At 35.3% G+C, this 14576-nt stretch overlaps 1 protein-coding gene across 2 annotated transcripts; it reads left to right on the top strand.

Annotated features, from left to right (window-relative positions):
• Positions 1 to 1115: 1115 nt before the first annotated feature.
• On the top strand, positions 1116 to 13261 carry carm1l (coactivator-associated arginine methyltransferase 1, like; the record flags this gene model as incomplete). 2 transcript variants are annotated; one of them, XM_079447984.1, is made up of 13 exons in its annotated part: positions 1116 to 1316; positions 2685 to 2810; positions 4152 to 4258; positions 4363 to 4467; positions 5250 to 5360; positions 7179 to 7356; positions 7817 to 7907; positions 11199 to 11280; positions 11403 to 11488; positions 11601 to 11690; positions 11866 to 12003; positions 12074 to 12163; positions 12487 to 13261. In XM_079447984.1, exons 1-13 carry the CDS (start codon positions 1160 to 1162, stop codon positions 12494 to 12496), a joined length of 1371 nt encoding a protein of 456 aa, XP_079304110.1. In that variant the 5' UTR covers positions 1116 to 1159. The 2 variants fall into 2 exon arrangements, with proteins under 2 accessions (XP_079304110.1, XP_079304111.1); XM_079447985.1 differs by lacking the exon at positions 12487 to 13261 and having other exon boundaries at positions 1137 to 1316; positions 12074 to 12167.
• Between the last annotated feature and the right edge of the window lie 1315 nt (positions 13262 to 14576).

Below are 14576 nucleotides of genomic sequence, written 5' to 3'. Positions count from 1 at the left end.
GCTTTAAGAATTCTCTTTGAAGAAAGGAAGAGTGGATAAAGGAGATCATTTTGCCTTCCTCTTAAGATTGTTTTACATGTTAAATTGCCAGACATATTTGCAAAAATGTTTTGGTATTTTGGTATGAGAAACCATGAACGGATAACAGGTTCTTATGGTTCACTGTGTGTAAAGGCCGCAGAGCTGATATTTCATGAAGAATATTAAACGTTTATAAAGAATATTGAAGTTTTTCTGCTAGTGCATGCGGATGACTACATAACCAGACAAAGATGATAGTTGATGATGATAAATGAGATGTTCATTGACCTAACATAACTGAAAATAACTGTCTAATTATAACCCATTTTAAAACAGAAAGATTATTGATTTCATAGCATTTCACGAAATGGACACACATAAAAAACACCACACATTTTATCTGGAGGTTCTTACCTACCACAGCGCTTATGTAATTACAATATATCAGAACGGTATGTAACTTAGTCAGTAAGCATGTTAAATAACAGGTATCCAACCCAACACTCCATTCCAGCCAAACAGAGGTTCAGAACAGGAAAATATATAATTGACATAAATATTAGCAATAATATTGTAAAATATAGTTAATAGCATTACTAACTGTAAACAAAAAACAAAAGCTCTGTGATCAACAAAAGTTACGTGATTCCTACACATTTTGACCATCATGACAAATGAAGACAATTTCTCCATCAAATCTTAACAAACATTACATGAGACTATATATTTTGTTAAGCACAGACCTGAGTGCGGGACCAGGAAACCAGAGGTGCTAAAACGCATACTTTTTTCTGGGGTGTGGCAAATTTACACCATAACTGCCGAACTCAAGTTTAAAATGTCAAAAGATGGTGCTACAGACCACTTCACTAGTGCTGGCACCCAATAAACCATTCATGGCAATATTATTTATGTTTATGTTAGAAAGATTGTCATAAGTAAAAATATGAATTAGATTGAATCGGATTTATTAGTCTGTATAATAATACATCTGAATCTGTTTATTATTCTTTTATTTGAACTCCACCCTCTTTGCAAGTCTGTTTAAGACCCTCCTCTCCAGTGAACCTCTGTCAAAACATTTATACAGGACTGATATGAGATCTCCTGCGCCTCACAATGATAGTTTAGTTTAGCCATGGGAGAGAATCAGATGAGTTTCTCTGTCACTCTGGTATTTTTGAATGAAAATGATATCGAGCAAAATCTGCTGGATTCTACAGACTGTCAACATCAGAAACATACACTTCATGTCAGCAGAGAGCTGGATGATCCTTCGTTCACCATTAATGACGGTAATAATATTTGTCTACATTGTCATTCTATTTACAAAAAATCCTTAGATGTGTTTCTATCTGTATGTGTCGACAGAAATAATGTAACTTCGAAAGTGTCTTTTATAGCTATGAAACTTAATGGAGCTTTTGTCTGAGATGCTTACTGTATACACACTATATGAGCATTGAGCTATATAAAAAAAAGTTGGATGATGAAGAGAGGTTTTACAACTAGGAGAAATGTTTCAATATATTTTAAAAGCGCTGACTTGACCTTACTTTCAAGTGTCAGTACAGTTTAAAACATCTTTTGAAATTTGAATTTGGTTACATTGTCAGACCTAAATCTAGATATTTAAGCAATGTTTTTAGCGTTCCTTTGGGAAGTCCCTTTTTTATCTAAGTAGCCTACTTCTCTTACACTTGAGTCATACAGGATTATGAGGTAACTTTTCATTCTCTATACTCTTGTCTTAATAAAATTAAAACCAAAAGTGAAACCGTTTCCCAATTACAGTTTAGAACCATTATTAAGGAACTAAGTGTGACACTTCAACTCCATTGAATTGCCGTATAAAGCAACTTCTGCCATGGCTCTTTGCATAGAAATGTTGAAAGACAAATGAAGACTCTTTATTCAGGTGTGAGACACGTTTTCTTGTATCTCATTGTGTGGTCTGACCGCACAGACAGGTCAATATAATTTACTGCACTGCTGTGCAAACTCCATGAGTGACGAGGCTGTTAGGTTCCTTGGGCTCTAGCGTATTCTGCACCAGACATTGTTTTCTTTGACATGGTACACTAATCCTGGCCGCCAGCACTTTCTGCCTGTTGCCGCACAAAATCAGATAGCAGTGTTCTGTTATGTTATACCTCGCATAGCAGCTTAGCTGAACCAAAATGAATGTGTATGGTAATGAATTTAATTACAAAACATACAAACTGTACACGGTTCAGTGATGGTCACAAAACTATTTTCAACTTCAATCAAAGAATAATATAGGTAGTGGAAAAAATTTACAAAGATTCCAACATTTTGCCACCTTTCTATCCTTCCAAATCTGCCCTTTTTATAAAACATTAAATGCTCTCTCTGTTCCTTCGCAAATTATGAAAGCATGGCCACATGGCTTCATTATCTAAAAAGGCAAAACAAATAGTTTTTTACTAAAAAGGTTTCTTTTCATCACAGCTTTCAGATTTCATCCACAAACAGTATATTTAAAATATAACACGTCATGCCAGGATTAGCATTTAACATCAGAAAAATGGCATAAGTTCTTGCACACTTAGGTTTAGGAGAGTAAATTATTATTTTTTATTGTTTGAATCATTTCTTTAATTTTGAAATAGCTTCCACATTTTATTCATACGATCTTGTAGGTGATGGGGTTTGTGTTCTAAAATTCTCAATCACATGGGAGACAGAGTGTTGTCGTGTGGGCACCCGCTCATTTCTAATAACATTGGGCTGTTTCAGTATACTTCTTTGCTTCACAACTCAGTCAGGTGAGTTCCTGTGTTTTTATGCTTTCATTTTTAGAAGACATTATCATAATTTCAAGTTTTTCAATTTTCAAGTTTTGTGTTTTTATCCAGCAATATGAATCTTTCTTAACTTGCCTTTCAGATGCATTGCTTAAACATCTTGCTTGCATTACTAATCCAAAATCAAAGAGCAGATTTTGTTTACTTTCCATTAAGAAATGTAAAGTATTTTAAGCACATGTGTTTTACATCTGTGTTTAACTACTCATGGAGATTTTGGAAAAGTGCTCATCATCAAGCATTCCCTCCCACAATTCTTCCCCGAAAATAACTGAAATGCTATAGGCCGTGTTCATGCTATAAGGGCACTCAAGCTTCATTTGCCAAATTCTGATATACCAGAAAACTCTCTGCAGAATGAATACTTTCTTCAGAGTTGACAAGGAGAACCATGAGTTCTTTCAGCCACTGCCATGTCTCTTCAAGTGGCACGTAGGAAGGTGTTTTCTTTTGTGGTCTTCCCAGAAAGTTCTTTGGTCAACTTCCAAGCATTTTGAATCTCTTGACTGTGGTTGGGTTTACCGATGCAAACCTTCTCATGGACTCTTGTAGGGTGCATTGACCTGTCCAAATGGTTCTCAATAAGCAAATATTTTATTTGACTTATTTATGTGTGGTGCTGGACTGCTGAGGTCTCCTCTCTCTGCATCTGTTGAAGCTGGTAGTGGTAAATGTATGCAGGTCCACCATACTCCATGAAGACTGGTCGTCAAACAAGCTGGTCAGAAATGATAGCTTGCCAAGAATTTGCTCTTTTCACATTTTGATTTCTTAAGTTATTATTTGACCTACAATCGACAAGAATTCAGCCAGTCTTTTAGGGTATGAAATCGTCATCCCTCCTACTGTTTAGATGGTTGGGGTGGAAAGTAACAAAAGCTTTTCCCTGTTTAGGTGTTGAGACTTGATGTTAGCTGCACCCAGTTATGAATCAATTTATGAATGCAGCTCGAAAGGTTTGTCCTTCACCAAGAAAATACTTTCCCACTGGGTGCTACAACTACAAGCAATAGTGACATATGACTATACTTATTCCTAAAAAAGTTTTCCTTGAATCTGTTGTCATGGCTAGAATTTTAGAGTGCATGATTTAATCAGTTTTGTGGGAAATAGATGCATTGAGAAATGTACTGGTTTCATTCCCTAAACATTCCCTTTCCACTCCTTGCAAAAAAGGAGGGAGAGGCCTTTACACTGGCTGGCTTTGTGTACTCTAACTGACATGATGGAACCCTACAAGATACAAGATGATAACAAGTTCAAATGCGATGTATATGCAAGCAATTCTACCCTTCTGCACAGAATTTCAAAACTTCCACAGAAGGCTAAGGTCATGGAATGACCTCAGGAGAAACCAGTCTCTGTTTCACCAGAGAACAGAAGATTCATCCGCACTACAGTACTTCCAGGTAAAGATTTGTGTGAACCTTGAATTCATTTATTTCCCTTTTATGTGATCAATATATGTTCTTTATCTTAGTAAAAAGTGAGATATTTTCGGTTTCCCCTGCAGTTCTATAGCTGTCTGTCACAACAGCAGAACAAGCTACAGGATTATCACAGAACTGCAACATTCCAAAAAGCCATTTTGCTCAACGACGTTGACTTCAAAGATAAAGTATGTGCTTATATTGTTTTGTCAGTTCAGTTGTGAATAGATTACAGCACGTTACTGGTTATGACAACTATGTTTAATCTCGCACTAAATACTGAAAACTAGTTATGCTCCCCCTGTCCAAAAAATGACCCCTGAAAGGTTTCTACAAATTACTCATTTATTAAGATTGCAACAATTGCCAGCTTTACCCCGCCCTTCTGACTCTCCCCTCTTTAGATTAGATTAGATTCAACTTTATTGTCATTACACATATACAAGTACAGTGTAACGAAATGTAGTTTAGGTCTAACCAGAAGTGCAGTTAGCAAGTGCAGGATATACAGTTAGAATAAATACAGAATGCAATATGACAGAATATAATACAGTGGGCATGGATTATAAAAATATTTTGCAGCAGGAATGTTCTATGAAAATATGACAGAAGGTATATACTATGAACAATATATACAGATGGCTATATACTATGAACATCAATGTACAGGTGGATATGAACAGATAATAATTTAGACTAAAATAGTGCAAGTGACTCTTGTAACGCATCCTCACGATTGTCCTCTCAAACACACAAAATAATAAAAAAGTCTTATTGCTTACTGCACTATATAGCCATATGTAATATCCCCCCAACAAACAGGCAAACGGCAAAACACAAAACAAGCAAACCTCAGATCTGAGGTTGTCATAATTCATACATGAAAGGGTTAAGGGTTATTTTATTAGTGACTTAAACCTATTAAGCAGTGCTTTTTTAAATCCTGTTCATTCGTTTTTCTTTTTTGTAGGTGGTCCTAGATGTGGGTTGTGGAACAGGAATATTGTCTTTTTTTGCTGTCCAAGCTGGGGCTAGGAGAGTATACGCGGTGGAGGCCAGTTCTGTGGCCAAATATGCAGAAGTATGTACAATCCTTTCCTTATTTCATTCCATTTCACCTTTATATTGCTTTCTGAAATAAAAAATGTATTCAAAAGGGAACATTCTGTACTCAGAGTTGTCTAAACAATGTAAGTGAATAAGGACAAAATGCACTGTTATATAGTAAAGTATAATATAACATAATAAAGATGTCAATATAAAATAATAAAGTTGTTTTTTGATCAATATTTTACCCCATCAAACCTCCTCTTCACTTCCGCATATTCAACACATAAAGTAGCATCACTGATTTGAGCACAAAATACTTGTATAATACAACTAGACTTTTATGACACTGTAACAGTGGTTTGTGTTGATCCTTTTTTAAACTCAACATTAGTGGAAAAGATCTGTCTGAAAATTCTGAATAAAACCTTTTTTTGTGTTACACAGAAGAATGAAGCTCCTACCATTTTGGAACTGTAAGGAATTGTGTGGCATCTGAAACAAAGAGGTAACACTTTACAATAGGGTTCCAATTCAGTAGTTAGTTGATACATTATCTAACATGAAATAACAATGAAATATATATTTGTACAGCATTTCTTATTTTGTGTTTTTTTAGTTAATACTAAAAAAAACAATTGTTCATTGTTGTTCATGTTAACAGATAAAACTTTTGAAATTTGTAGAATTTTTTTGTAAATGTAGAAATGCATGTACTAGGATCAATATATGCTGTAGAAGTATTTAATTGTTATTTTAAGAAAACTAATGTAGTTAACTAATGTTAACAGATAGAACCTTGTTGTAAATTGTTACCAACCTTTTATCCAAAAATCTATTACAACGAGCTTTCAGTTAATAGTGAGGTCACATGTAATTCTTGGCCACTGTTAGATATAATAGCATAATAAATCCCTTACTCTATCCATATTTCCTCATTCATATATGAGTCCATATTTAGTTGGCTAAAGCTCAGGGCTGTGGGTTTTGTGACAAAATGCTGAGATGAAGTCAACCTTACCGGAAATTTTTGACAGGGTTTCAAGAACTTCAAGAGAAGGCTGTTTCCTGCATGTCAGGAATGCATGACCATTCCATTTTGGGTACTAAATTACTTGAAGACATATTTGGCCAGAACATGAAATGAACAAATAGGTAAAAATAATGCTAACTTAACAGACATGCTTAGTATTAATCTACATTAAACGTTTTTAAGCTACTATCTATATAAACACAAAGTCTTTAATGTTTTAACACCGGAGCTTTAATTGTAAAATTAGATGTTTTTCTTTGTTTCAAGTAATACAGACCTCTTGTTTCCTGTGTTCTTTTTTTTCACATGTTAGAGGAGCTATCGTAAATTTGGGAAATACAAACACATATAAACACTTGATTAAGGCTATTTATTTATTTATTCTTGAACTAAAAAGGCTGTTTTTAATAATTGTATAAATGTTTCACGTCATCTGCAGAGACAGTACTTATTATTTAAACATGCAGCCAAAATACATTTTGTTCTATTGATACCAGGCTAAAATACATTTTTTCAAGCAATATACAAATCACAAAAAAAATAAAATGGCAGACCTTAGCCTACAATCCACAGTATGGCAGTATGGGGATTCCATATTTTCTACACCATACTCCTTCTAAACGAAATGTGCACTCTAAAGTTTTTTAAACTGTAAACAGTGGCCTAAACTTTGGTTAGCAACCTATTTCGTGAGAGTCCAATTTGTCTCACTTCTTTAATTAATAAAACTACTCTTATTGGTTAAGATCAACTAAGTAGGGAAACTTACTAATTAATTACTATTATTAACTTACTATTAATTCATTCTCATATCTTTAGATTCTGGTAAGAAGCAACAACATGTCTGACAGAATCACCATTTTGTCAGGGAAGATTGAGGAGGTTTCCTGCCCTGAGAATGTGGATGTTATCATCTCAGAGCCAATAGGCTACATGCTTCTCCATGAAAGGATGCTAGAGAGCTATCTACATGCTAAAACCTGGTTGAAACCCAAAGGTTTGTCCAGCAATACCCGAAAACCATAAGACACTGATAGGTTTACAGTACATACTTATCAATGCTTAATTTTAGTCTTTTGATATGGGTCATATGCAGATGGTTTTTATTGTTGTGCAAGATGTTTATATGGAATCCCATGGCCATTTCACCCCACATCCAAAACGTACCCCTAACCCCAACATAAATACTGGCAAATGCAAAGAGTTTTAGGCTATTTATTAGTTTTAAATGGGGAAAATGCAAGTTTTGCATAGAAGAGTGCCAGGCAGTTGACAGCAAAAGCAAAGGGAGTGATCTGTGAATTAAGAACAACAAAAAAATTCAAAGACAGACATTTTTTATATCATTGAAATAACATACAAGCATGTATTATAAGACCAGGGCTTTTAACAAAACACATTTGGCTTCAAAATGTGATTTCATGTGAACATTCATATTTTTTTTAATCATTGGCTAGGAATGATGTTCCCAACCAACAGTGACATCCACTTTGCGCCTTTCACTGATGAACAACTTTACATGGAACACCATGCCCGCTCCAGTTTCTGGTAAAAGTATTCAACATCATCAGCCTTGAATGTTCATGGGGTTATTGGGGTGACATGACACAATCAGCTACAAGTCACAGCCAATCACAACTGTGTTATCGTCTGTTTGCCTGCACAGCATCCTAAACTTCTGTCCTTGTTCATGTTTGATGTTTACTATCCATTAGGGAAAGGATTTTTAGGTCCGTTACGTTTTAAGCGTGCATCAGACCAAGTCGTGTTGAGGATGACAAATATTTATGATAATATACATATTTTTCGTTTTATTATTGTTGTGTTAAGGTCCCTTAAAAATGTATTTACTAACCTTAGAATTGAGACAACTGACAAATATGCTTGTACAAATGAGCGTGTACAAATTAGTATAACTTGAATATAACTTTACCTAATGTTTCTTCAACCTACTGTGGTACTGTGAAAGATGTTATTAGTATTACTACAGATGATAAGGACAAAGGATTTTTTACTACCATTATTTAAAATATTCAATGAAGTATTTTTATAGAATAAGTCATGTAAGTTTGTGTGCAAACATAAAAACCAAATTTTTTCTTTTAAACTCCTGAATGCTGGCCTGTTCAATTCAATTATACTGTAAGTGAATTACACTTTCTTCCTTGGACAACACAACGATATAAAAGAACCCATTAAAAGAACGATGCAGCACATCCAGTGTGAACCGCATCACTGGTGTAAACACAATGTTACTAAGAACATGATTAGAATTGTTTTATCTGGGATGACTGACATTACTCCACAAATACTTTTGAAAGAGCTTAACTATTGAACCAGGGACTTTCTTTTGAAAAGGTCTACACGATCATGTCTGCACATAAGAACCTGTGAATCCCGCATGCATAACAGACTTATTCATGATGGTTTATTTTACATTGGCCCACAGGGCGTTGTGGTTTGCTGGAATGGAAAGACAGTAATCTCCCCACCACCCACAGCTCATGCTGTACTTGCACTGTGCCGTGACCATGCTGAAGCCAAGCAGCTTCCCGGTACTGTTAAATGCTCTGGTTCAGTCCAAACTCATAGCACTGTTGTCGTCTATCTGTCTGAGCTGTTAAACCACACTGACTGTGATATGTGTGTGTGTGAGCAAACTACATGTCAATAAGATGGCTCGTCCTGTCAAAGTGGCTGGTTCTGAAAAAACAGCATCCATATAAATTACCTGGCACATCACAATAAAACAACGAGAAATAAAAAAAGCATTTTCCATAAGTAAATATTCTGACGATAGCTTGGTTTATGTTTTTGGTGACAGCATGTGTTTGGTCGAAAAACTATGGAGTATTTGCCAAAAACTAAACTGAACAGAATGTCATATTTATTAAGTAATTCATAGCCTTTTTAAGACATTATTTTAGATCGTTTGCAATGTAGAGAAACAGGTATTTATGGGATGTGAGTGAATGGGGAAAGGATCTGTGATCTGTCCATGAATCAAATCAAGGTGCCCTGATGTGCTAATGTACAACATTGTCAGTGTACAATTATAATATAATTATAGTAATAAAACACACAATGAACAAGATAAATTAGGACAGAACGGCTGCAACTGGGCTGGGTTATTTGTAACCCATAGTTGGGTCAAAAACCGACGAACACGAACCCAACTCGTTGGGTTAAATTAAAGGTATAGTTCACCCAAAAAAATGAACATTCTGTCATGAATTACTCACTCTCTAGTTGTTCCAAACCTGCATATATTTCTTTGTTTGGTTTAACGCAGAGAAGGTATTTGGATGAATGCTTGTAACCAAACAGTTATCGGACCCCATTGACTAACATAGTAGGAATTACAATAGTAGTAAAAGTGCCCCAGAACTGTTTGCTGTCCTAATTCTCTAAATATGGTAGTCACTATGGTCCAAGAACTGTTTGGTTATAAGCATTCCTCCAAATATCTTTCTCTGTTCATCAGAACAAATCATTTTTTACAGATCTGGAATAACTCGAAGGTGAGCAAATGTTCATATTTGACCCAACTATGGGTTGAAACAACCCGGCATGGGAATTTTAAACCCAACAGTTGAGTCCCTGCCTTTTTTGAGCTATGGACTGAAAATAACCCAGGTTTTTAGAGTGTACTTTTCCAAGACAAATACGTTTTTTTCTTTCTCATAACTCACTGCCAACATTTTTTGTCCCTCATCTTCATTTCTACGGCACAAGTTATTCCCCACGAAATGCATTCGCTCTAAAAAATGCTGTGTTATTTCCCACATTTTAATGCTGCAGTATGTGGGTAATTGACAGACTGATATGCAAATGTGTCATGTGTGACGGCAAAATATTTCAAAACACTTACAATGAGGATAGATCTCTCTTAGGCTATTGTATTTGACGAATATACATACTTACAATGTATTAACAATGGGATATTAACAGTTTGCTTTCAAAATTTAGCCATATCACACATAGGACACAAACGATTTATTCGTCAACTACCCAAACTAATAATACAAATTCTCAGCTTTTTATGAAATTATTGCAAGTACTATGCGTACATTCTTTAAATTAAAACAGAATCAAGCCCCATGCCGTCAAAGATAATAATTGATAAATTTTGTAACTATCCAGCTTAAACTTTACATTGGCTTGTTATTATGTACGTAAAGTGAGACCTTGAGACAGAGCCTTAAAAGCGTGCTAATACAAAGACTACATACGTTATTTCTACTACAACAACTTCACCCAACTGCATCGAGTTTGCCATCAAAAATGTGCTGAAGCCTTGACTTTCAGGACAGGGAGCTGCTAATTATAAACCATGCAAATATGGTATATTCTCTTTATTGGTTACTTTTTGGAAAGTTAATTTTATTATGGTTTGCTTATATTTTGGAACACAGTGTATATTTCATAAAAATCCTATTCCACATAGCTGTATATTAAACATCACACGTGTCGTAATTTTTTGTGAACATTCAATCAAAGTTATTTTGATCATTAAGTTTGTATATTAGTGGACATTACAAGACCTGTTAAACTGTGATTTATTGAAATTCACTTTTCAACTGGTTTTGCTTTTAAGATTTAAGATTTTCTTATGTGTAAACCTGACACAATACCAAACAAACTTGTAACATATGGATAGGTTTCCTTCCTTTTTATACTTTTAGGAACAGACCGGTGAGCCATCTTTGGTAACCCACCAGTTGCTTTAAGCGATTCTCATGTCTGAAGCAACAAACGATATTGAAAAGAGGAATTAGAAGGATAAACTGTATTTACTGAGAAAAGTGTTTAAACGTAGATAAAATGTGATTTTAAAAGGACCCAGAGCAGTTTCTATGGTGTGAACTTGGGTGGACTTCATTCATTTGCTGTGGACGAGTTCTTCAGGCAGCCAATAGTTGTGAGTTAATGTTTTTTAGACGTTCATCCAACTGCATGAATCCTGATGTTTGCCTGTTAATAACTGCATGTTTGCCTGATAATGCTGTTTTGAAAGAAAATCAAGTTTTTACTGCATTTTAGGACACATTTGAAGCACACATTCTCATGGCCAGGTCTGTGAAGTACAGTATCAGCTTTCTGGAGGCAAACGAGGAAGATTTACATCGGTAAAGACAATTTAAGAATATACTTGTTGCATGTGCCCAAATATATTGTAGATCAAACAGTAAAACCCAAAGCTGTTTGATTATTAACATTCTATGTATTTTACATTTCTAGGATGGAAATTCCTTTTGTCTTTAAAATGCTACAGACAGGATTGATTCATGGGCTTGCATTCTGGTTTGATGTGGCCTTTGTTGGGTCAAGGTGAATACATTTACATATAGCATGTATTGTTTATACTGTGTGTGTATATACATACATATATATATATATATATATATATATATATATATATATATATATATATATACACTGTATGTGTGGTGTGTGTGTGTGTGTGTGTGTGTGTGTTTATACTGTAAATGTATTTTTTGTACAGAACAACAGTATGGCTGTCTACTGCCCCTAGTGAACCTCTGACTCACTGGTATCAGGTGCGATGTCTTCTGCAGACACCTCTTTTTGCCAAAATGGGACAGACATTATCTGGACATGTTCAGCTAATAGCCAACAAAAGGTAAGTGAACCACATTTGGTATCACAGTTATTTTATTGTCTTGCTGTGTATTTATGTTGTTTTTTTACAGACAGAGCTATGACATTCATATAACCGCTGTGGTTGATCAGTCTGGCTTTAAATCTGGGAACACACTGGATTTAAAAAATCTTTTTTTCCGGTAAGCACTCACACAAGAGGTGTTTAAAATCCAAGCATGCCCCCTACTGCTTAAATATTACTGCCTCTAATTAATAATGTATTCCAGATAGTCCTTAGAACTAAGCATATGTTTTCATCAAATGTCACTTTGAAAGTGCTCAGTAACAATCTTATGGAATTGAAAACACTGGTGCTGCAATAACAATAAATTATCCTTCTTAGTTGTTGGAATACGATGAGTTAAGTTCAATTTTACAGTGCAGTGAACTCTTAAATAAACCCATTTAACATATAATATCTTATGTTAAAGTTAAAATAATACAGGTTACAACTTTTTTTCAGGTATGCTTGAATCATGAGGAATATCACTCACAGTTATTTGTGACACCAGAAAAACATTCTATATTATTTACATGTATTATGGCCTACATCGGGAAGCTGTTACTTCTTTTTTTGTGTAGAAATGCAATCTAAAGGAAATAGACGTATTATTGCCGAAAATAGCTCCAACCGCTTTTTTGAATGACATTAAAACTTTTTGAGATCGACCTATCACCCATGGATGCACACCCACAGAATTATGGGGTATCAAAGCCAGTAAAAGACACAATACCACATTGTCTGGCATTGGTCAACAAAATTGCCACACTCAACTTCATTAATCGAATCAGTGTTGATATGTCATATATGGTGGGCATGCACAAACACCCATTACAATGTTCTTTTACTTGCCAGTGTACCACAGCATTGCTGAATGCCTTCTTTTGCTAGCCTTGCAACTCCCCCATGCACCTCCGTACTCTGAGTACTCTTCAACTCTTTATTTCTCATTAACACTTGTCAAATTAGATATGGTCCATTTCATATGATCATACATGTGTTCCTGTAGCAGATATATGCCTGTGCATATTTGTGTTTGATGTGCCTGCATTTGCTTTTTGTTCCTTCACCTCCCTATTCAACATTACTTTTAAGGTTATATCTTACTCTGTGTATGTTCAATGTCTTGATTTTGTTTGTTTTTGTACAGCTGCTTTGATGCAATTGACTCGACTTGTTCTTACAGAACTAGAAGTTCGCATTATGTCTCTTTAAATAAAAGCTTCTGCCCCACAATATTCTCATATGCAAATTCATTTAAAAACATCAAAGACACTGGTCCTAATGTACCATAAGGGATAAAATGCACCAGCATGTACCTTAGTGGTACCAATAAGAGCATAGTAGCACCTCAATGAACTTTTAAAAAGTGTTCTACCTGAGTGCTTGGATCTGCACTTTGAATTTTCTGTGATCAAACAAGGTTAGTCAATAGGGTTGGTTACCAACATTCCTCAAAATATCTTCTTTTGTGTTCTGCACAAGAAAGTCACATGGGTTTGGAATGACATGAGAGTGAGTAAATGATTAAAGAATTAAATGTTTTGGGTGATGAACTGTATGCCTTAACATACACATCACATATGCCTGGTGGATTTATTTTTATATGTGTCTCAGGTGATCCTAAATTTGAGTAAACATTGGCATATTCAGTTTATATCAGTTGAATAAACTATAAAACGAATTGGAGAAAGGATTCAGACACGTGAAATTGGATATCTAAATACAACAGTTCTTTCTATTTCCAAAATCTAATTGGCTGAGAGCCATGTAAAATCCCACCCGCCACTAACGTAAGGTAAGTCAGACTTCTGAAAGTGAAACTGAAAGTTAAACACGCACATTGGCAGTGTCTTTTATGCCTCGTTCAGACCGCCAACGACTAGCAGCATCGCTGGACTAAGGACGCGGCGACTATACAAGATTTCAGCCGCTATAATGATAATCTTAAATCTAAAATGTTTTTTATTTTGCCTTGTGCAAGCACTGTCGAGCTTGTGCAGCGGCTGCAGCTTTTGCCAGAGGGGAACTGGAATCCCCTGGTTAGGCCTGGTTTCCCTCTGAGGTTTTTTTTCTCCTCCAATGGAATTTTGGGTTCCTCGACACCGTTTGCCTGGCCGGGGGGGGGGGCTGCTAGAATTTTATAGTTTATAATTTTATATAACACTGCATATAGGAATTTATAGTCTGTCTGATATTTGACCTGTATTTTGACTTTCATAACATTTTGTTTTGCTTATAGTCAATATGTTTTCTTGTACAGCTGCTTTGTCAAGTTAAGTTTATTTATTTAGCGCTTTTTACACAAATGTTTGTTACAAAGTCGTTGTCTGAATGAGGCCTTAAGAGCAATTGATAGTGCTCAAGAATGGTTTAAAAAAATTACAGTGTGGGACGCTAGGGTCTCGAGACATGCTTTACTGTAAATAAGTGTTAAAACCTTGTGCCTCTGGCCTAATCACAGCAATGCTGATATAAAGCACTATCACACTCCTCAAACAATATTGCATTAGTACATGCAGCTATGATATGATAAGAGTTCAAAGTAATAG

The sequence above is a fragment of the Barbatula barbatula genome (assembly GCF_947034865.1).
Source record: "Barbatula barbatula genome assembly, chromosome: 24".
Taxonomy (NCBI): Eukaryota; Metazoa; Chordata; class Actinopteri; order Cypriniformes; family Nemacheilidae; genus Barbatula; species Barbatula barbatula.
This window is presented reverse-complemented; position numbering and strand designations above follow the sequence as displayed.